Source organism: Polypterus senegalus, chromosome 3, assembly GCF_016835505.1.
Source record: "Polypterus senegalus isolate Bchr_013 chromosome 3, ASM1683550v1, whole genome shotgun sequence".
Taxonomy (NCBI): domain Eukaryota; kingdom Metazoa; phylum Chordata; class Cladistia; order Polypteriformes; family Polypteridae; genus Polypterus; species Polypterus senegalus.
The window spans coordinates 224,327,068-224,351,906 of record NC_053156.1 but is presented as its reverse complement, the minus strand read 5'-3'; the positions used below and the strand labels follow the sequence as shown (position 1 = coordinate 224,351,906).

The 24,839-nt window shown below is 37.6% G+C and overlaps 1 protein-coding gene across 4 annotated transcripts in view; it reads left to right on the top strand.

Annotated features, from left to right (window-relative positions):
• LOC120525911 (calcium/calmodulin-dependent protein kinase type 1D-like) overlaps positions 1-24,839 on the top strand; it is a 91,837-nt gene that overhangs the window by 29,241 nt on the left and 37,757 nt on the right. Inside the window, exons 1-2 of one of the 4 annotated variants that reach the window (XM_039748593.1) lie at positions 11,810-11,943; positions 19,925-20,042. In XM_039748593.1, the coding sequence (XP_039604527.1) occupies positions 19,951-20,042 (92 nt within the window). In that variant the 5' untranslated portion in view covers positions 11,810-11,943; positions 19,925-19,950. Of the gene's footprint in view, positions 1-11,809; positions 11,944-12,101; positions 12,270-14,002; positions 14,023-19,924; positions 20,043-24,839 lie in introns of those variants that run through there. The other 3 variants (XM_039748594.1, XM_039748597.1, XM_039748595.1) reach the window with 3 other exon arrangements.

Sequence of the window (24,839 nt, the reverse complement as noted above, 5' to 3'; positions counted from 1 at the left end):
GCATTTTAATATATAGTAGATTATAAATTGCAGTGGATAAAGGCATCTGCTAAATTTACCTGTGAGATAAAAAGGCAGCCAATATATAACCAGATACAGTAAGTTAATCCCATTTGCACCTTTGTGGGTTCTTTGTAAATTGCCTGTTTTAATTAAATATTTGTAAAGGAAAAAACATAAAGGACTGGGAAAGTACATAAAACATATGGATTAATGCTTTGTGAAAGACAAAATCAGCAATTTCAGAAATGTCTAATATAGCAGAGTAAGAAAATAAATAACATGCTGCATTAACAGCAATAACTTGCTTTAAATTAAGAAGTATATTGAAACAAAAACCTGCATAAACTGCAGTCCTCCAGCAGTAAACTCTGAGAATCCCAGGTTTAGAGCAGCTGCTTTGTAGCTTCACAAAATGGAGAACAAAGTCAGTCCATACCTGTAATGCTGCTGATGGCAACAAGAGGACCTGGTCCTAGTATAACAGGAACTAAGAAGAATTAGTAATTGTATCATTTACTAAGATAAGAAGAATTTATTAATTAACATTGCACCTCTAGACTTTCTTGTCTTCTAAATGTCACTGCCATAAATGTTAAAGAACACCACTACCTGCCATTTTTCAAGACAACAACAAGCTGGTTTGCATGCAAATTGTTTCATAAGAAATGAATTCTGCTTTTCTGGCCCACATATGTAAATCTTTAAATCACATACAGTATTTGTTGTGGCTCTTATGTTGTATAGATAAGTACACTTTACCGAAATGGACTTTGAAAATACTCGTAGAGCACTAGGCAGATCACAGAAGATGAACACCTCCCAGCCCCCAGACACCTGCATTACAAATTGGAAGATTGTGAACTAATTTAAGAGAAAAAAACAGTGCTGCCAGAATTCATTTGATGCTCATGAAACAGCAACACTTGACTCCCTCTTGGCCTGACGTCAGCCCACATCGGCCTGTTTGCAAGTGGCTCCCTGCCACAGAGCCCACTGATTAACGTACCTTTTCAGAGCGCTTGGCTGATTTTTAATTAGCTTGGAGTTCTACTTCTCCATGCACTCATAGTCACAAGACAGCTTAGCCTCCCCCTCGCAAAAGTAAAGTGCATCTTGGTACATCAGAGAGAGTGAAACCTTTCAATAGAAACTCTGAGGAAAGGGTAAATACATTGTACCTATGTGTCTTTACTTTATTATGGCTTGCCACAAGGAACCACATTTTTTTTCCTTTTTCTATTCAGCAGTTTTTCATAGTATCTTAATATCATTGCATGTGAAAGATTAATTCTAAACACTTCTCTGTGAATACCTTGAACAGAATAGAGATAAGGAGAAGTTTTCAGTGTTAAACAGTGAGACAGCAGAATGCCTCGACTTAAAACATGGAGGACTAACCCTTGAACCACCAACCATGTACTGACAACATAACTCTACTCTGAACATTTTTTACAGCTTGCTTATTTTCCCTTTTTATTTTTTTTTTTTTTTGTACACATGTGAAAGCCAAGACAGACCTAATAAATAAAAGATAGATTAAGGATGCATATTCCCCTGATATTTATCTTACCAACTGATTTTCCATTCTATTTTAAAAGGCTGCAATTCCCAAAGAAAGTAAGCTTTGCAATGAACATATGTAAATCTCAGGAGAAAGCCTTCAATGTAAAAAATAAATCTGTAGACACTGTGGGAGATGACAAAGAGACACTCCAACAAAATCTTTGAACATTTGGGAAGACAAAGGGCTGACACCACTTTATCTTTAATGTAGAAACTGCACCACCTTTTGTGCGAGAAAATTTTTATTAAAGTTTAGTAACAAAATTGCATGAATCAAAATACATCCATCCATCCATTATCCAACCCGCTATATCCTAATTACAGGGTCACGGTAGTCTGCTGGATCCAATCCCAGCCAACCCAGGGCGCAAGGCAGGAAACAAACCATGGGCAGGGCGCCAGCCCACCATAGAATCAAAATACATACATACATATATATACTGTGTGTGTGTATATATATATATATATATATATATATATATATATATATATATATATATATATATATATATATATATATATATATTGTGGACTGTGCCTGGCAGTTCATCATTTATCCCGGCCAAGTCCTCCAAGCTGCCAGATGGAGCCCTCCCTGCAGTATGGAGGTGCCCCGAAGACCAGCAGAGAGTCATGGACTTTGTAGTTTTTATCCTCAGCCCTGCTGGATATCACATGGGCCGCAAGAGGGAACTGCAGGGAGGACCAAAGACCTCTTTTTGCCCTATGCCCCGGGGTGAAAAAAGGACTTTTATCTGTCCCGGAAGTGATAGGGTATTATGGACTGAAGGATGAGAAACACTTCCGGGTCAGGAACTATAAAAGGATTGTGGGAGCTGAGCTGGGTGGTAGGAGGGCAACGCATCTGGGAGTGGAGGATCGATTTATTGTGATTTGTTATTGCTTTATTTATGAGTAGTGTGGAGTAGAGGGTGCTTAGTGCACATTATTATAATAAAAAGAATAATTGTAGCACTTTTACCAGGTGTTTGGAGTGGTACCTGAGGGTTCAAGGGAGCGCTAGCGCCCACAACTGCGACAATATATATCTGCACAAATCCAAATTGTATTATGTGATATCATCTACTGTTAAATTCTGCTCTGTACTTGTAATATTTCTATTACATTTCTATTATATTGTATTGAGGATTAGTTGTGGTCTGTTCTGTGCATTGTATTATATTTACCCCCTTTTTTTGACACCCACTGCATGCCCAACCTACCTTTCCCAAGATTTCTTCCATTTTTTTCCCCTACAAGGGTTTTTTTGGGAGCTTTTCCTTGTCTTCTTAGAGCGTCAAGGCTGGGGGGCTGTCAAGAGACAGGGCCTGTTAAAGCTCATTGAGGCACTTCTTGTGTGATATATATTCTTATATAATATGCTGTCTGTTTGTCTGTCCTGGATTTTAAATCATCTGTAGCTCGCAAACTGTTTGCCCTATTTACCTGAAATTTGGCACACATATACTACGTGACGTCTACTATCCGCTTTCGGGATGGTGATTGACCTCCAAGGTTATTCTTCTTTTTATTTTCATTTTATTTTATTGTAGAATCAACACTCTCTCATCCCTACCACCCTCGCCATCACTTCCCCTACCTCTTCATATCTTAAATCATTCTTGAGGCAGATTGAAGACTTACTGTAAGTGCCAACCTAAGTGAAAAGTTAAAGAAAACGTAATTACAACACAAACACTGACTTAATCAGTTTTAATAGGAAAAGATGCAGATGAAAGAAGAGAAGAAGCTGGCCACTAGAGTGAAGAAGAGAAGAGCTGCTCAAGAAGCAGCAAGTGCATCAACTTCTGAGGAAACGAATGCTAAACATACAGAGAAAGAAAATGAAAACTATGAATGCTCAAGTCAAGTGTATTCACTGCACGTTACCATGCAGTGCACCATTACTGGTATATATATAGGGTGGTCCAGATCTAATTATGCAATTATCATTACGCTATAACTTATTAAGTTTATTACATAGAAAACCACCCGAAAAATCCCGGACCATCGTGAAGTGTGCGAACTGACGACATGAAGAATCGTCTTCGTGCTGAACTGGAATCGTCCCCACATAAATCAAAGTCATCCAGATGATCTGGATCTGCATAATTAGATCTGGACCACCCTGTATATTGAACAATATGGTCCAAACATTCAAATAACAAAAGAAATAATGTAACAAAAATAGAATTTCTCTCCAAGTAGTGTCCATCCAATAGCACTCAGCCACCCTTGGAAACTAGCACACCTATTGTACAGCATGTCTCCAAAATTTACACTCTCCATTACATTATAATGGCATAAAATCCACAATTAAAAATCAAATCTCTCTGCTTTCCCAGGTGTTTTCTGTTTACATCTTTGCTCATGGTAAAGATAAATACATTTTCTATCACAACAATGGAAAGCTGAGTATTTCTGTAGTAAGTAATATTAATCCTATTACTTAAATTAATGAAATGCCTGTAGTCTTTCACATCATTCATTATAGATAGATAGATAGATAGATAGATAGATAGATAGATAGATAGATAGATAGATAGATAGATAGATAGATACAGTAGATAATGAAGAACATTTGGTAGATGGGATGGCAGACACTCCTTAACTTCACATTGCATGACTGAAGTGGCTTTTCATTTTTCTACAGGCAATTTTCTTTGGATTATATTTGTAAAGTATATTTGTTCACCTTCTTCCATTTTTTAGATTTTTTTAAACATTTGGAACATAAATAGGTTAAGGAGCTCATTCATGATCAGATGGTAAAGATGTAGACTGAACCAGCACCCTTGTGATTTAAAATCTAGTGCTATAGGCACTTGGCCTCAATGTCTGTCTAACACCTTCTAATAGACTGAATTAGGAACATTAGTAGCCATCTCTATGATGTGTCAGCAGTATCAGATGTAGAGGTCATGGATTATCTCTTATGGTATTATGTTGTACTTTGTTTACTACTGTTCTTTCCGCAGCAGACAGATTAAAGGATAGAAATATTAATCACGTTCTGAAACATCATTGATAGATGATAAGGTTAATGCTGTATGTAGCATCTATTTTATTTGTGTCTCTTTTCGACTTTACTGTTGAAACACACAAAACATACTGTATTGAAAAAGATGATCCACTGTGGCAACCACTAACAGGAGTAGCCGAAAGAAGAAGAAGTTGAAACACACAAACACTCATACACTTTCACATATTATAACAATCTGTAGATTGGGTTGTCTGTTAACTAAATGGTTAAGATGCATTGGTGCTGGTCACCCATTGATTTTCAATGTTGTGCTTTATTTTTTAAACTGATGATATTTGGCATGATTGTAGTCATACAAAAACTAAAAGTTTCAAAACCTTGTGACTCTAGAATTAAAATCAGTGCTGTAAAATCACAACAACTTTTATTTTTATAGCACATATTCATACACATGATGGATTTTAAAGTGCATTACAAAAGTACAAAATACTTGCAAGAAAATCACAAGACAAAACACTCTAACATTTTGCAAGTAAACTAGTCTGGTTATAATTTAAAAATGTCTCTAAAAACCATTTTAATTACGAATCTCAAGCATTTATTTATTTATTTTGCTGTTTTGTTACATTTGGGAAGCCTTTTTGTCATGAGACACTAAAAAAATATACTGGAAATGTATAAATCAAATGAACAACAAGAAATGGGTGCTCCAAAAATGATAGAGCTAAAGGAAATGTTCAGAATTCCAAGTCTGTATGTTTCATCCTATCTATCTATCTATCTATCTATCTATCTATCTATCTATCTATCTATCTATCTATCTATCTATCTATCTATCTATCTACACTGTATAATATTTGGTATGCTGTTAACCCAATAACCTGACACATCAATTTGCACCCACTATATTTGGATAAATTGAGCCCCATATTTTAGTCAGTATAGAAAACCCAAGTTCACTGCATTAACCATATCGAAATAAATCAGATAAAGTTTACCTAATATTGACAATTTAGCATGTCAAAATCACAAATGTAAATCAAAGACTATATTTGGTAGATTTTATATTTCTATCATATGATAAATTACTCCAAGATATTAGGTACTGATTACTTCTAACACTCTTCATTTCGTAGTTAATTATTTAACCTTAATTTATCCCTAAGATGTTAGGGTAGAGCCATCCATTTTCTAAGCACAATTATCCGGACAGGGCCACAGGACTTCGTCCCAGCAAACAAAGGGGACAGGCTGGAACAACATCTGAATGGGGGTGTCAGCCCATCATGAGGTGAAAAGCCAGTTTAGCATCGCCAACCCAACTAACCTGCATGTCCTTGGACTGTGGGAGGAAACCCACCCAGATAAAGAGAGTACATGCAAAGTCCACACAGGGAGCAACCGGGACATGATCAAGGCAAGGCAGCAATGCTACCATAATTACTTACAAAATGAAGATGGTTAGAAGTAAAGAGTATGTAATATTTTAAAGTAATTTAGCATATGATGCAAAGGAAAATGTTACTAAATATAATTCAGTAGCTTTTATGTTTATGACTACTTAGATCTGTTTATTACACTAAATTTGGGTTTTCATTATTTATTAAAACATGTGACCAAATTTACCCAAATAAATGTGCTTTGTTTTTTTGGTTAATCCATATATGTTGTTTTTTTTACAGAGTACATGCAAAGTTTTAGGCAGATGCAAGAGATATCATTGTTGCCTTGCACCAGGCCCATACTTACAGTATGCACGAGCCTTGTGGCATTATTCATTTTTAAACTCAGAGGGGCACTTCAGTGTGCACTCCCACTCATCCAATGAACCTTGGAAAACTAATAACAAGTACAAGCCTCTCTCCATAAAAACCAACAAACTGAAGTAGGTGAGTTGATACTAAAGATCCCTGATTGTTTTCAAAGTCTAGAGAGGAGCAAACATACACCATGAAAACACTAATATGCCAGCTCTGCAATCTACTTCTGACTCAAGACAACCTCCACAGGAAGCTAACCAATTTAAAGATGAGCCATCATGCTGAATGTCAGCCTCAAGTTCCAAAACAATGGACTCAGATGTCTCCAACAGTCATAGGAACATCTAAATCACAGACAATTCCAGGGCAAGAATTCATAGGTCATGTCATGCATAAAAGTAACACCTAGATATCCCAAAATATTTTTGACATTATTCAAAGGTTAAATGAGGTCTGAAGAAATGTATTAAACAAACCAGAAAACACAAATGAAGTACAGAAACTATGTATAATGATGATAAAACACAGAAATATTTGGAAGTGTTAGTCAGGTCATACTGATAGATAAAGCAGAAGAAGCACAGGAAGCAGAGAGAAAAGGCAGTGAAACACTACACAACAGTGATATAAAATGCTGGTTTCCTATTTTTGGAGACCATAAAAGAAGGACCTAATGCACTTATAAAATGTTTAAAAAGTCCGAGGAGCAGGTGTAGTTTGCTGTGTCCTTATGTAATTAGTGCAGTAAAGGTCTACGCCTTTGACATACCTTTCAGCACACTTGTCCTTGCTTTGCTTTGAATTCAGGTGTTTCCATTTCAGGCGTAGGGAAGGCATTGGGAAGGAACAAACCATGGATAGTATGTCAACATATTGCAATGCAAACTACCATAAACAGAATCGCTCCCAAAACATTATTAGAAGGGATGTATTGCAGGATTGGGGCCGTACATGAATTGAATTGAGTATACAAGGTAAATTCCACTTCACTTCCTGGATTTTGAATTGGAATTAGAATTGCATGCAGCTGAAGGGAATTGGAATTGAATTCCAATGATAGGAAACAGAATTGAATTCAGATAAATTCCACAAATTTCCACTTTCTAAGATAATTTGACTTGATTTGTTAAATAGTATATCCATCCATTATCCAACCCGCTAAATCCCAACTACAGGGTCACGTGGGTCTGCTGGAGCCAATCCCAGCCAACACAGGGCGCAAAGCAGGAAACAAACCTCGGGCAGGGCGCCAGCCCACCGCAGAAATAGTCTACAGTTCATTAAATATTATAAATCACAAACATATAAAAGAAATACAATAGTAATAGATGCTTTATACATTATGCATGTTAGTTCCACAAATCAAAAGTAAAATGTGAAAATTGACTGATCTTATCTGCAAGAATCACTCTGCACATTAATGTCCCTAATAACATTTTCTTAAATTAGATTAAAACAGTGTTTCCCAGAATTCAAATGCAAGGTGAAGGTTCACGACCTATGAGTATAAACGAAAGCCAAATAAGCCCCCATGTTGAAGGTGTGAGATTGGAGATTTTCTGTGAGTTTGATTGGAAAGATTTAGACTGACTTTGGATTTTTTTTGGTGTGTATGATCTTGGATTGTTTTGAGGATATGATGTGTGTATGAACTCTGGGTTGAAATATTAACACATAGATTTGGAATCTGTATTACTGTAAACTGGAAATGACTGAGAGAAATTTATGGGAAGACCTTGTAGATGCCCTAGAGGATGGGTGGGTGTCCCACCCAGGATGGAGGCAAATTCCTTATGCCTTAAGGATGCCCAAAGAAGTCAGGAATCATTAGGGGAGCAATTCATCTCCACACCATTTTAGGTGACAGTGTCCCTCATGTAGGGTCCCAGTCTGGATACCCTCAGGGATGCATGAGAATTGGAAGCCAGAAATGCAGCCCTGTAGGGTTCCCGGGAGGACGGTAGATGTCACTGCTGGGGGAGGTTCTCCCAGGCTTTTTTGTAGCCCGGAAGACCACATTATGTCACCGGAAGTACTCCTGGGTTCACCTTAAAATTAGCCCATTTCCATATCTCTTAGAGTCAGAGTTGGGAGGAAGTGGGAAACACTCAGCTGAAGGATGAAAGGAGGAAAAAATTGGTAGTTTAATTTGTTTATCTATTGAATAAGTGTGGCTTATTACTGGAAAGGTTGGGAAGAGATGATTTGGAAGAATACAGTCATATGAAAAAGTTTGGGAACCCCTCTCAGCCTGCATAATAATTTACTCTACTTTCAACAAAAAAGATAACAGTGGTATGTCTTTCATTTCCTAGGAACATCTGAGTACTGGGGTGTTTTCCGAACAAAGATTTTTAGTGAAGCAGTATTTAGTTGTATGAAATTAAATCAAATGTGAAAAACTGGCTGTGCAAAAATGTGGGTCCCCTTGTAATTTTGCTGATTTGAATGCATGTAACTGTTCAATACTGATTACTTGCAACACCACATTGGTTGGATTAGCTCGTTAAGCCTTGAACTTCATAGACAGGTGTGTCCAATCATGAGAAAAGGTATTTAAGGTGGTCAGTTGCAAGTTGTGCGTCCCTTTGACTCTCCTTTGAAGAGTGACAGCATGGGATCCTCAAAGCAATTCTCAAAAGATCTGAAAACAAAGATTGTTCAGTTTCATGGTTTAGGGGAAGGCTACATAAAGCTATCTCAGAGGTTTAAACTGTAAGGAATGTAATCAGGAAATGGAAGGCCACAGGCACAGTTGCTGTTGAACCCAGCAGGTCTGGCAGGCCAAGAAAAATACAGGGGCGGCATATGCGCAGGATTGTGAGAATGGTTACAGACAACTCACAGAACACCTCCAAAGACCTGCAAGAACATCTTGCTGCAGATGGTGTATCTGTACATCATTCTACAATTCAGCGCAATTTGCACAAAGAACATCTGTATGGCAGGATGATGATAAAAGAAGCCCTTTCTGCACTCACACAACAAACAGGAGTCACTTGTTGTATACAAATGCTCATTTAGACAAGCCAGATTCATTTTGGAACAAAGTGCTTTGGACTGATGAGACAAAAATTGAGTTATTTCGTCATAACAAAATTCGCTTTGCATGGCGGAAGAAGAACACCGCATTCCAAGAAAAACACCTGCTACCTACTGTCAAATTTGGTGGAGGTTCCATCATGCTGTGGGGCTGTATGGCTAGTTCAGGGACTGGGGCCCTTGTTAAAGTCGAGGGTCGGATGAATTCAACCCAATATCAACAAATTCCTCAGGATAATGTTCAAACATCAGTCACAAAGTTGAAGTTACACAGGGGTTGGATATTCCAACAAGGCAATTATCCAAAACACAGTTTGAAATCTACGAATCTCATGCAGAGGGAGAAGTACAATGTTCTGGAATGGCAGTCACAGTCCCCTGACTTGAATATCATCGAAAATTTAGGCGATGATTTGAAGCAAGCTGTCCATGCTCAGCAGCCATCAAATTTAACTGAACTGGAGAGATTTTGTATGGAAGAATGGTCAAAAATACCTTCATCCAGAATCCAGACACTCATCAAAGGCTATAGCAGGCGTCTAGAGGCTGTTATATTTCCAAAAGGAGGCTCAACTAAGTATTAATGTAATATCTCTGTTGGGGTGCCCAAATTTATGCACCTGTGTAATTTTGTTATGATGCATATTTTCTGTTAATCCAATAAACTTAATGTCACTGCCGAAATACTACAGTTTCCATAAGGCATGTTGTATATTAAAAAGAAGTGCCTACTTTGAAAGCTCAGCCAATGATAAACAAAAATTCAAAGAATTAAGAGGGGTTCCCAAACTTTTTCATATGACTTTACAAGCCTTTATTGTATTCATTTAATGTGTGGTGCTTTACTGAGGCAGTGGTTTGGGGCTCTCTTGCACCCGCTAGTGGTCTCATCCATTGTGAAGGATCATTTTGGCGAACCAACTCCTACAACTTGAGGTAACCCCAAATAATGCAGTTTTTAAGCACTGACCTGTTCATGGATCCAGCCGAGCGACATCAAACTTTAAATGGCATCTTCAGGTGAGTACTTGTACTGGTTGTGGACCAAGCACTTTAAAAACATTTACATATGAATGACACTTCTACACAAGAATCATACACATAGGATTTTATCCATTGCTAATAAATGTGGAGTTTTGGTTATTTACCAATTTAAAACAAAAATTGCTTCTGTTTATGTTGTTGCATGTATAAAATTGTACACGGGACAAGAAGACAATCAATAAGTAATATCAATGAACATGTCTGGCACTTAACCCTTATAGATGCAATTATTTAATGTTGAGGATCTTTACCATGCTGCAGCAATAATGAAACCAAGTGAAATGGTCACAGCCATACTGTGATTTGAGAAATGTCTGGTTCAGTTTGAAAATATAGAGTGGTTTCAGTTGGCTGCAACCCTGGACCCAAGATTTAAACTTGACTGGTGCATGGGTGGAGAGAGACAAAACATCAAAAACATTCTAACAAGACAGTTCTTTCATTCTCTCCACCAAAAGTAGCAACTACAAAGGATTTCTCTTCACCACCAAAAAAGAGAACTCATTTTCGTTTTGCATTTTTGGACACCCGAGTCCCATCCACTTCTACAGAGTTACCAGCAACACAGGAGGTACCAAGTTACCTGAGCCTACTGTGGCATACTGAGGAGTCTGATCCTCTTCTGTACTGAAAAGACAACCTGAACCATTTCCCCTATTTGGCTCAAACTGAATGTCAGTATCTAACTATTCTTGCCTCATCTGCTCCTGTGGAACCTGTTTTCAGTATTACTGGCAAAATATTTAGGCTTGATCGAGAAATGTAAACTTAGTGATGTCAAATTTCAGAAAATGATGATTATTTTAATGCATTCATATATGTAAATGACATACAGGCATGAACGTTACTTATTATTTGAGACGTGGCAGCATTTAACACATTGAACTGGTAGTCATAACTGGTATTAACAGTATTTTCAGATTCTTATGGACAGTATCACTCATTCAATGTTAATGCACAGTTTTATTTACTTACATTTCTTCAACTACATTTCATACATTACTTGGTATTTATAAGGCACCATAAATAAAGCTCACATATATGTCCCTACATGTAATCCTAAATGAATGCTCAGGAATAGCAATATATGGAATTCAACAGAATTTCACTGAATTAAACTCCACTTCCACTTCAATTCCAATTCAGTTTCCTGTAGTTGTTGTTGAATTCCAATTCAATTTCCTTGTTTGAATTGGAATTGTTCCTTCCTGAATTGACCTCAACCCTGTTGTATTGCTTTCCTGGAAGCCAGATGCTCATCAAATTTAACATTTGGTTTTAGGTAAATATTCATCTGCGCGGAAGAAAGGAGTTATTTGCTTAGTTGTAGGTGCGCACACCTTACAGCGCAGAGTTAATATTTACAGCAGCGCTTAATCGAACTCTGCGACACTTTCAACCAGTGTCTGGCAGTGTGATGCACTGACGGTGGACGACCCAGTATCCTCCCCTGTAATCTGCTACCTCGAGAATACTTTTGCGCTTCACGCCTCTAATCCTCTCATTGCGAAAGCAGGAGAGTCGAAAGAAGCAGCAGACGTCCTCGCGGTAAGAAATCGAGAAGGAGAAGGAGAGGGAGAGGGAGAGGGAAACGGGTGGAGGGCTGGGCGCCGAGTGAAGATCGAGCTGGTGAAAGTGCAGGGCACGGGAACGGCGTCGTATCGAGAAAACAAACATAAAGTTTAGCGTTTGCTTCTTTTTGTTCCTTAAACGAGCAAATTATGTTTATTCAAACTTGTCAATTGCAGTCGTGTATATATACTGAGTGCACAAGAGCTAAGCGCTGCTTTGCTCTCTTTACGCTGTACCTGTACAGGCGAAGGAGTCGAAAGTAACTAACGCTGGTCTGGGGGAAAGACATTTCGGGGAGTCTTGTGAGTATACAGAAAAAAAAAATCGCGGCAGTGCCCTTTATGGAGATTGTAAAAATAAAGATGTAATTCTGACGTCAGTATAAGCATAATAAACCTATTGGGACAGCCTTGTCAACGGACTGAATGCTGATGCCTAAAATAAATAGGCAGGCTCGTCTCTCTTTACGTAAAATGCGCTTGTTTATGCATATAAAGTAGATTACAAATAGCTACTGATTACAAATAGCTACTAGACTATCGCCTATGTGAAATAACCGTTAAACTTTTATTTGACTGTTGATGTGCCATATGTAACATGTACATTTGGATTATTATTCAAGTGTGTTCTCCCATTGGAAGCATCGAATACGACGCACTTTCACGTTAATTTATTCAGCCACACACACACTCCCATACTCCGTTGGAACACGTAGTAAAACTTGACAGTTAAACACGGTTACTGTCTGTATTTTTCAGGTCTCATTATCAAACAAATGAAGCAGAAAATATAAAGGATTGCGATAACACAAGCTACGCAAATCTTACCTGCTTGTGCGGCAAAGGTAACAGTGACTTGGGAGATGTGTAAATATTTGCGACACATTTGATTCGAATAACGTGCTATTCTAGTACCCTTTATCTGAATAAGATTTAATTTTCCCTGTTTCTATTACACATTTATGCAGTATATGAGTGTTAGGGGTTGATGTTAAGTATAATTTTACATTTGAAATTCTTGTTTGGACACGAGTAGAGAAGCTGTGAAGCTGCTGTACGTCTCTATCTATCCTACTTTTCCGATAGATGAACAGTTTAGTAATTACAAGCAAGCCGAAAGCATGATTCATTTAATCTAAAGGATAACATAACTGAATAATCTTACTGTTATTAGACTACAATAATCCTTTTCAGTCATTGGACGTTGGAGCCCAACCCCGCAGCATTTGACTCTGAGCAGGAGAAGGACCAGGACTGTGATCCGTTTACACGCACGCACTCGCATTTGAACACGACCCGTTTGGAACCGACAGCCTTTCTTATTGAATAAAATGCGCGAAGCGAAAAACAAAGTGACATCTTAAACCATTTGGACATTGTATTGCAAGAAACAATTATATTCTTGAAAGCTTATTACAATTTAATGACTCCTCTTCATGATTTAACGGAACGCAACACTTTGAACAGTTGTTTCCGTCATGAATGATTATGTCCTTCAAACTGTTTTTTTTTTCTTTTCCTTCTCCATTGCTATTTGAGTCACAAACGTAGAAATGAAAGAGACAAGAAGTGAGCACGGTATTAATAGCGGGATAGGTATTATTTCACTAAAGTTAATTCATATATGCATACGCATATTTAAATAACGGTAAGAGGGCCGTTTTGCTGTTTACGCACTTCCAAAGTAGCTCCTCGGTTTCCATGGGAGCGCGCGTGCTCGACGCGTCTAGCTGCGCGATCCCGCGCTGCCCATTCACAAACGTGGGATTTGTTATATTCCGCAGAAGCGCCTGTGTACAATTACGACGATTAAAAAAAGAAAGCATTTACGTTCTCCTAATATCCAGTCATATCCTTAACCCTGCTTATTCTAGGAGCGACGAATCGCTGGTCACCAGTCACTTTTCAAACGAATATACGTATGGCTGTTTAAAGGGAAGGGAAAAATAATTTCAATTTTAAATTGTATTACACCCGATAGTTCCACAGCCTCAGAGTCCTGGATTAGAAACCTATCATGGGCACGAATTGCTTGGACTTCGCATGTTTTCCCCATGTGAGTTTACCTGCAGGTTCTCCTCCTGCATCCCAAAAACATACAGGTCAGGTTAATGGGTTCTTCTAAATTAGCACAGTACACTCTTAAAAATACTGATTCTTTAATGACACTATATGGTTCTTTACTGGGTTGTATGGTTCCTCATAGAACTATTGCTTTATTTTGGGACAAGTTCTTTGCATATGAAGTTGAAAGTTTGGTAGGCTGCCTAGTAGGACACTAACAGATTAAAAAAATCTAAACTTAGCCTGTATTGTTGTATGCAGAGAGAGACCATTTAAAACCATGAGCTACTGGTATTTCATAAATCTGCTATCATTTATGTATGGTTATTTACTGTATGGAGCCTGTTATGGATCTAAATTAATAAAGGTTATGTGTGTGCATTTTCCTTGAGATACACTAATGTCCTGTCCAAAAAAGGTCTTGCCCAGGGCTTGTTTCTGTCTTGTGCCCATTGTTCGAGAGATGGTAGTCCATTGTGGGACACACTCGGACAAAGAAAATTACCACCAGAAGAATATGAAAACCACACACAGAGTGACCTGGCTGGAATTTTAAATCTAGACCTCAGTGAAACGCAACGCTAACCACTAAATGACCTCTTCAGCAGTTCACAGATGTATGCATATTGGCTGCCATTATTCAAATCCATTCATAAGTAGGTGAATGTTTGGGATGGGGGGCATTTTCCTTGGATGTACTGCAGATCAGTGGCAGGGGAGTAGACTCAGTTATTGTTTAATCCTCAGAAATGTTTCTTATAGTTTCATAAAATAAGACATGTTCATTATTTTCTATGCATTTGCTGGTGTGGAAAAGGAGAGAAGTGAAGGTCACCAGCAGCAGGTAGATTCTGACTTTTTATTTTGACTTTCAGTAAGGATTATGATATTATTAGCTTAAAAAAACAAAATAAAAAAGCAGCACTCAAATTTGTAATGGAATGAGTATTTTGTAATAATTGGGTTCAAAAAATGGCCTGTGAACCTCTCTCTTTTGAACAGATGCCTCTATAATTCTCCAAAGGGGTGGCTGACAACTTATGTGACTTGTTTAGGGTCACACTGAGAGTCAGTGATCGAAACTGTGGCGGCAGACTCTTGATTAACAGTCTGACTTGTTAAACATTATTCTCTAGAATTTGAACACTCATAATAATAAGATAAAAAAACAGCAAAATAAATCTGCTGAAATGTAGTTAGGAGTGTTTTCCGTGTCAGGTTTTCACTTTCTGCTTGTGTTTCCACCAGGGGCAGACTATCTTACCACAGTCTGATTTAGAATGATATTTGACTTCAAACTGGCACCATATTGGTGAAAGTGCATTCTGCAGTAGGCTTGCACACCATCAAACGGTGGTTCCCACCTTGGTTTTATTATTCTTGGATGGTCTGCAAACCCTTTTGCCTTTTGCTCATTGATCAAATCCGGGCTCTTTGATTGTGTGTGGAGTTTGAGATTTCTTTTTGTGCTTATGTAAGTTTTTTTTTGGGTACTCTGTTTTCCTTCCACATGTCAAACATGTGCATGATGTAACATTCTCAAGGCTGCTTAATCCAGTTGAGTTTTGCTGAGCATCGGAGCCCATACAGGCAGAAAGTCCATTGCTCAAAGATGTGAAAGTCAACTGAGTGTGGGTGATCGTCCCATCCAGGGTTGGATTCTGCATCATGTCTGTATTTCTTTATCATTTGCCTATGAAATTGACAGTGATGTTTTGTACACACATTTTAAATTTACGTTGGCACACATTTATTTTCCCTGTTTCACTTTTATTGTCGAGTTCTTGATTGTTATTTCTCATTAATACATTTTTTCACGTCTTTTTAAAGTTTGCTTCCCATTTCTCATTGATAAATTTTTTCACAATTTTTTTAAAGTTTGCTTCCCAGTGGGTGCTAATTCCTTATATAATGAGCTCCGACAGCTATAAAGAGGCTGTGGTGACAGAGTAACTGACACTACGTCTAAGTCGCTTTCTACAAGCTTAGACTGAATGACTTAGCAAACAGAGATTTTTTTTATTTCATCTATAGCCCCGTTGCTTGTGAGTAACCTCTTTGTGTTGAAGGACTTCTGATACGTTTGTTCATTGGGAAACAAGTTTGAGCCAATTCTTGTTTTTTGGGTTATCCCCTGGGACAAAAGTTGACTTTCATTGAGTGTCTCAGATTAGAATACAAGACTACTTAGAGACAATTCTATTAAATTTTATCAATTTGATATGTTAATGGGAGCGAACTGTGCATGCAGAGTGTACTGTATGAGTATGCTATCCATCCATCCATTTTCAAAGCTATTTATATCAGTACAAGAGTTGCAGCTTGCCAGAGCCTTTCAGGGTTGTATTGTGTGCAGGATGAATCAATCTTGGACTGTGTATCAGTCTGTCTTGTCACACACACGCACATACAAACACACACATGCACAAAGAATTAAAGAGCTGATTTTAGCGGTTGTGGATTAATTTAACACATATCTTTGAAATGCTAGTGTAAACCTGGAGTACCCAGAATAAATACCACTTCACCACAGGGAGAACATGCAACTTTCACAAAAACAGCATCCAGGCTAGGATAAAATGTGAAGCACTGCTACTAACTGTGGAATTCCATGCTGACTCTAATCTAAGTGTGTTATTTTTATAATTGGTTATAAATTACCAGTGCAAGCAATATGGCCTAGTAGATGTGAGTTCAAATTCTCCACTATATCATTGTGACCAAAACAGCTAACCTGCAAGTGCAGCGTTTAAACTGCAGCATGCAAAAGCATATAAAGTGGGTCTATAGTGTACCTGAAAATTACTTTGACATGATGTTTACTTTCGCTTCCCAGGTTCTCCCTGCGTGGAGTTTGCATGTTCTCCCCGTGTCTGCGTGGGTTTCCTCCGGTTACTTTGGTTTCTTCCCACAGTCCAAAGACATGCAGGTTAGGTGCATTGGCGATCCTAAATTGTCCCTAGTGTGTGCTCCTCTTTGCTCGATCAGCTGCTAGCTTACTGCTGCTGCCGTGCCATGTGGTCTGCATCTCGCACAGCACTTTGAACATTTAAAAGCCTGTACAGCAGCTGTCCTAGTCTTTGTCTTTTATTTCTGGCCGTGGGCGTGGTGAAATCTTTTGGGACAAAGTCTCGTCTCACGGGACGTGAAGTTTTGATAATTTTTAGTTTCTAATTTAAAAACTAAATAATAATCTGAAAATCTAAAAACATCACATTAAAGTTTGATAAATTCTGAAAGGAATGATACTAAACATATATATGTAGGTTTTAAAATATGCCCGATTTAAAGCGTGACAAAAAACATGACATAAAAATGTCACATAAAATCGTTACACAAAATCATTGCACATTTAGGCTTATGATTTTATATGTATAGAGTAGATAGGTTGCTGGCCAACCAAAATCCATCTTACCAAAAACGGAATAGCTGTTCTAAAATGCATTACAATTAGCAGATTCTGATTCATTAGTGTTAAGACTTTAAGCCTCCTATTAGATATCTGGGCCACTGTCTGGGTGAATGGTTTTTAGTGTCCTTCAGTGAGAGCACAGTCTACTAAGATCTTGGAATATTTTAGACTTGGAAGAGGGATTGTTTCACAAAATTTACTGTGTTATTTTGTTTGCCTTTTTTGAGTTATGTGGTATATTTGTCCACAGACTTATTCTCCTGTTTCCTGCATGATGTGGAAGAAGGCAGTGCATGTGTGACATTACTTACGTATTTTTTGGAAAAAAAATGAAGAAAACAAAATAGAAAAAAAAACAATCATAAACACTTATTTAAAAAATCATGAATTACTTTTGCTAAAAAAGAAGTAAGAAAATGTGTAAAAATAGCATTTTGGCTACATTGTTTTTATTTTTAACTTTTTTTCTTTATCCATTATCAAACCTGTTGTAACAATTTTAAAGCCACTAACAGTAGAGGCTATCTGGACAGCCTAGGAATCATTACAGGGTGAGATTGCTATCGATTGCAGGGCATATTCACATACACACCTGTAGTGCTTAATACGGGCTCAGTGTATATTCAGCAATTTATTTGGACGCTCACACAGACCCAGGTAGAACATGCAAACTAAACACAGGCAGTGATCTAAGCCCAGCTAGAATTCAGGTAGCACCTCTAATGACTACACTGTCATGCTGCTCTAAATTATTTTCAGAATATCGTAATGGTTCTGATTTGATGAGATACTAAAATTGTGCATTCTTTGGTAATCCATGTTTTTCTCAGAATTGAACAGGCCACCTGAGCGTAAACAGTGGTCTTTACATGGTTTGTCTGTAAAAGTTTGGAGTCAGGAATGCTGGACAGGTAGTTATAACATATGTTATTAGAGTGCTTTCATTTTGAAATGCTCTGAAATGAGCTGCTGTGTTTATATGTGAGTCTGTTAGTTATCTGGGTAGTTGTGTATGCTTTCATTTATTAGAAATGATCATAGTATTAATGATGATAATCCAAGTAAATGTGGCATATCTTTGCTTTTGTTGATTAATCTGTGGAAAGTACCTTGAGTTGAATGTAAATGTATCATAAGGTGCTATATAAATAAAGTTATTGTTATTATTTATTGTGTTCTGTGAGAGATACAATAACGTTGGACTTTCTTGTATCCTCTGTCTCTGCTGTATAATTAAAGATACATAATGTAATAGTACTATTTTCTTTAAAATTATATAATATCCAGGATGGCTATGATCGGGGTAACATAATGGTGACTTATAAGGAAGTAATGTAGTAGTAGTTGTAGTTGTAGTCATAGTAGTAGTAGCATTGTGATTATGATTAGGTTTTGCATGATTTCATTTGGTATTTTCTAACATCACAAATGCAATTTTTTGGTTCCTTCTATCAATCTAGTGCTGAGGTGTCAATCATTGCATGGCTGCACTCAGGTCCTGATTTTGGATCCTGTGGTGGTTCATCATGTGTTGGGTGCGGCAACACGCTGTATCAGTGCATGCTCCTAACCTATCCTCTCTGCTATCATTGCCACTTTGAGACCTGTCATTGGTGCCACTTTTCATGTTGCTAAGGGTGTGGCTTCCAGGGTTGTGAACTGCAGGTAATCAGCGTGACAGAATAAATACCTGCTGGTCTTTCGTTTCATTTGTATCTGCAGATAAAAATCTCCAAAAAAAAATTGTTATAGTGTTTCTCGTGAGCTTTCTTTGGTTTGACCTCTTTGCCTGTTTTTGAACTTTAATTCTTGTCCCTTATTACGATTTGGTATTTAGTTTTATTTTTATTTGTTTTGGCTTTATGCTCTTCTCATGGTTTAGCTCAGTAAATAAATCACCTGTCCATTTTTCAGCAGGAGAAATGACCCATTTATAGAGTGCACATTCACCACATCACCAATCTCTGGCACCATAATAAACTTCATTTTATTGAATAGAAAACACAAATATGCTTGTCTGATGTTCCGTTCATGAAACCTTGTGGAAAAATCTCTGTGGCATACACTGGTCTAGTTAGTGAAACACTGAAATAAAGAATGTGTTGAAAAAGGAATAGCTAATCTGTAGTTTAGTGCTAATAAGAATCAAGAATCTTAGAAGTAGGGTACCTTATACAAAATGAATATAATTACTTTTTAAGAAAAGTATCCAAAAAAGTTGACACTATCATACAAATGTTCAAAGTTGGAGCAGAGATATACAGCAGACATGTTAGCAGAGAATCAATAAACTGAGAGGGTTTCATAGAACTTTTGATTATCTAAAAGAAAACATTGTTGGGTCTATTAAATGATGAATATATTTTAGCCATTTAAAGTATCTGAGGGGCTAACATGCAAAAAAAAAAATGGAAAATGGGCTTGGATAACTCCATGTGATTCCACTTAATAAGTCAAATTCTTCTCTTCTTGTCTTTCACAGAATTCCCTACTGAAGTTTTGAATAAAATGGGCCGCAAAGAAGCCAACGGCAGCATTTCTTGGAAGAAAATGACTGACAACATTCGAGATGTTTTTGAGTTTGTGGAGGAGCTTGGCTCGTAAGTGCAAGACTACTTTTATTTTGTGGGTGGCCTTGGCAGCAGCAAGAAACCTCACACTGTGTAATTCTTACTGTTTAGGCAGCATGTTTATGAAGAGTTTTAAAGAAATGTGTTGGTGTAATTTGCTTGTCTGTAATTAATTATGTAAAATGAAGAAATAAAGCAGAAAGTATTTATTTATTCAAAAAGAAAAAAGGAAATCATTAAGTGATCCAGCCAGAAGCAGTATGTGTAAAATGAATGATTCACTGCACAAATGTACAATGCTTACCTCACAAGATATAGTCTGGACAATTTTAAAATCCAGATATATGTGATTGATAAAAGATTTTAAGTTGGATCATTGCATGCTTTGCGCATATGAAGCTAAAGTGTATTCTGTGCATGGCTGCCTTCCATTCCTTTCCTGAGATGTTAAGTGAATGGTCCTTTCCCCCATCATACCCTGGGATCTTTGAAAGTAAGAGACCTTAAAATGTTTTTATATATTACTAGCTGTACCCCGTGGCTGCACCCACATAGTAATCAAACTTTAAAAATCAAGCTTTGACAGGGGAGTGTTCCCCACATAGGGAGAAAAGCACATGGCCGTGATATCTCTGGCAATCAGCAGCTACCCTCTAAAACACATGGAGCTCTGAATTCTCTCTCTAAAACGTCAAAGGTTATCCCTTAACAATCTATAGATGATAATGTTTGTTGAACAAACAGGTATCGCTAGCTAAGCAGAGGCAAGGTGCACTCCAACACATGGCGAGACGTAGACCAACTCGAACAGAGGCTGGCGAGTGAATGAGGAAATCCCCGCCCCTCTGCTCTTGGCCCACAGCCACTCCCTTGGATTTGCATAAATACATCGGTACCACAAGCGAACTATGGTACTTAGCGGGATTAGAGAAGTCTCAAAATCAACTGGAAAGTTCATGCAAATTATAGGAAACAACCAGATCTAAATCCGTTAAGTAATTCTCTCATAAAAAGTGGACAGACATACAGACAGAACAGGCTTGGACCAAAAAATATATGTTCCTGTGTGGTTGCCCTTTATTTCTTAGAACTACATTCCTGACGCGGTTTTATTAATACACTGAAACTAACCCCATATTGTTTATCAGCGTAATGCATCTGATTGTAATTAACCTGTAACAATATAATGGCCCAGGGAATAGCCATAGTATTCCAAATACCATAACTGCTTTAGCGTTGTTACCCTCACTACATCTTCTTCTTCTTCTTCTTCTTCTTTTTCTTCTTTCAGCAACTCCCTTTAAGGGTTGCCACAGCGGATCATCTTTTTCCATATTACTCTCACAGCACCACTCGGAGTATTTACTGTATATCACTGTATCTGAGTGGGGAATCACAGCAGCAGCTGATTGGAAAGAGAATTATCAGTATACAGCATCAAGCACACGCTGCCTCGGCCACGACAAAATGTTTCAAAGCCTTTCCTGTATGGACCTCGTGGTTCAGAAACAGTTTCATCCCATGAACTGTAAACGCACTCAATCAATTGCGCCTTGTAGAACTGTTTGTACTTATAAGTACAATCACCCCACTGTAAACTTGCACTACAGTTATAATATTGCACAGCTTGCGCCACTTTATAAAGCGCGTTATTTACATATGATGACAATATCATTTTTAAGATGAAATGCAGCAAAATATGTTGATTATATTATACAAATAAAACTTTAACTTCATTTAAATAATCTGTATTGTTAATAATTAAACATATGAGGACATGGTGCCGCAGCGCTAGCAAGTTCCTGCCTTGCACACTGTATATTTACTGAGGCTGGCGCAACACTGGAAGGACAGACGGATAAAATAATTAAACTCATACTATAAAGATATTTCAATGTCCCTTAAAAGTTTTGAAAAATCGTCGTTGTAAGCTTACAGATGGCTTAACGTCTATTACAGAGCTGATTGTGTGGTGATTGGGTATTTGGGGAAAGAAAAGTGAGGACAGGAATTGGAGGTTAGTATGTTTGAAAGAGGCAGTACTTCTACAATAAATTATTTTATCAAAGGTCACGCATGGTGCAGCAGCATCTTGCGTGAGGCATGAACAATCACTTTGCCACCATGTTCCCATGTTTAATAACATGCTTTCATTCCAATCATCATGAAAATGATATCACATATACATCTCAGTATTTTAATTATTCAGAGAGCTGTAATATCACAAATGTAATGGATTCTGTGTTCTGTCGGAGAAAGGGAAAAAAACGGAAGCACATAGTGATTCACACACATAGAGCACATTGAAGATCAAATACAAATCAAAGCATTTAACTTGCTACATTAGTTACAATGGGATTTGAGAAACTAGTAAATTAAATTATTTTAAGATGAATTTTATGATGTTCTACTCGTGATTAAAGTGGAAATTTCGAGATTAAAGTTAACATTTCATGCTTTTTTCCCACTGTGTGCCTATTTTTTTTGTCTATACCCTAATAAGCTCAGACGGTGGGCTACAACTCCTTTTTCATGGCGACTTTGACATCTGACAACTTCTTTTTTATTTTGGCACTGTGCGACTTTGTGAACTTGTGAACTTTGTGTAGGTTTCGAGTTTATCCGACACACTATGTCACTTGGTCAACTTCCTTTTGTTGATTATACCACAGTTTAAATCAACAAATAGTATGTTTTTCCTTTGCCTCCACTTGGTATTCGCTAAAATTATATATTATAATATATTTTCCTCTGTGCTTTTCCCATTGTCTTTTCACAGAAGGCTGAGCTTAAGGGCTATTTATATTGATTTGCATATTCAAAGAGGCATAATTCTGAGAGGAGTTGGGGCGAGACAGCATGTGCGTGCACGCGCGTTACTTTTCACGCTGACCGGGAATTTTGTAGCGGAAGAACATAGAGGTTGACGAACGCACAGATTCCTGCATCTGGATTTTTCTGTGCGTAAGCACATTTTGGCTTTTGTGCTTACGTCATGTTATAGTGCAAATTCTACTCACGGCGTTATGCATGAGGTCCCAGGACTTTATAGCTTGTATATTTGCCACCCAATAATAAAACTGAAAATTAGGTAGTGCCATGCCACTTTCTGCTTTAGGTCATTGTAGAGTCGCCCTTTGGATGTATGAATATTTTTAATTCCAAATAAATGAAAATGAAGTTATAATTGAATCTAATTTCTTAAAGAATGATTTGTTAATGTTTATGGGGATGCTCTGAATTAGAAATAGAAGCTTGGGAAGGATGTTCATCTTTACAGTGTTCATTCTCTCTGCCAATTGTCCATCATTTCTAAACTCACTCAATCTGAGTAAGGTCATGGAGGGTGCAGGTTATTCCAACAGGATAGGATCAAAGCAGGAAGCAACTTTGGATGGGCACACTTTCAGTCAACACTCTTTCACACTGGGCCAATATGGAGTCTTAATCCATTGTCTGTGAACCTGGAGATAAATCTGCAAAGTCATGGTGAGATGCCACACAGACAGTACTGAGATTCAAACACAGCCTCATAAAACTTTGATACAGTCATGCTAACAACTGCTGCTCAGGAATTCAAATATTTAAAGATGAAATGCAATATAGCTAGAAGTCACCATTGCAGCGAAACTGGAATTAAATGGGAGTGAAAAAGGATAGAGCAGCCATTTTTACTTGGGATCTGTACTTGTAAAGTACTTTACATGTTTGAAATGCATTCTGTTTATTGCAGTAATGCATACTGATCATTTTCTGTGCAGAGATTACATGTCTTTCTTGTATATGCATGAGTTTTTTCTCTGACTGACTGCTATTCCTTCCACATCCTGAAGAGCTGCAGGTTAGATTGATTATTAGCTGTGCATTGGCGCAGTGTGACAGAGAGTGCTTGTGTGAAATGTGCCCATCCATGGACTGGTACCCTGTTCCATTGTTGGATCCAGCCTTACACTCCAAATTCTCACGGTCAGATCCAACTCTCGGCAGCCCTGAAAAAGGTTAAGTGGGACAAAAACCTGGATGGATTGAAACTGTTCTGGTATTAATATCTCTAGAAAGAGGTAAGTGGGGTTTTCTTAGAACACTCCAGTCTTTTCTCTTCCTAAAGACAACAAGGCTCAATATGTGAAAACAATCATGAGATTATATCTGTACACTTACAAAAATTAAGAACAATACTGAATGTAATCATAATAGTAATAACACAATTTTTCATATATGAAATTTCATTATATTTATACAAAAGGTTCAAATTGAATGCATTATTTACACATACATAAACACATTTTATGAACCTGCCTACTGCTTTACAGAACCTACTGGGAGACGCTGTATGGGACACCAGTGCATTGCATTGCACACTCTCACACACACATCCACAACAGGACACTTCAGTTTTACAAATCAGCGAAACGTGCACATCTTTGAGATTAGGAATCCAAAATACAAGGAGAAAACTCACACAAACATGAGGTAATGTTTAAATTCCAGTTGAACCCAAGTTCACAGAGTAATGAAGCAGCAGTGCTATTACACCCCATATGTAACCAGTCCACTGCAGTCGCCATTCACCTGTGATCTGTCAGTCAAAATAAAAATACTGAATTAAATTAAATAAATATCATGGCAATTATAAGCATATGATGATCTAACATCAACAAAATACAGTGTGACCTGTAGGGGGCATCACTGAGCCTCAACCCCCAGACACATCTACAAAAATACAGTCCCAGATTCAAGTCATGTGCTTTTATTAATAACAAACCATTCCTTTAACAGACTTCTCTCAAAATAGCACAATCCAAACCCATCATATTTATTTTCTTG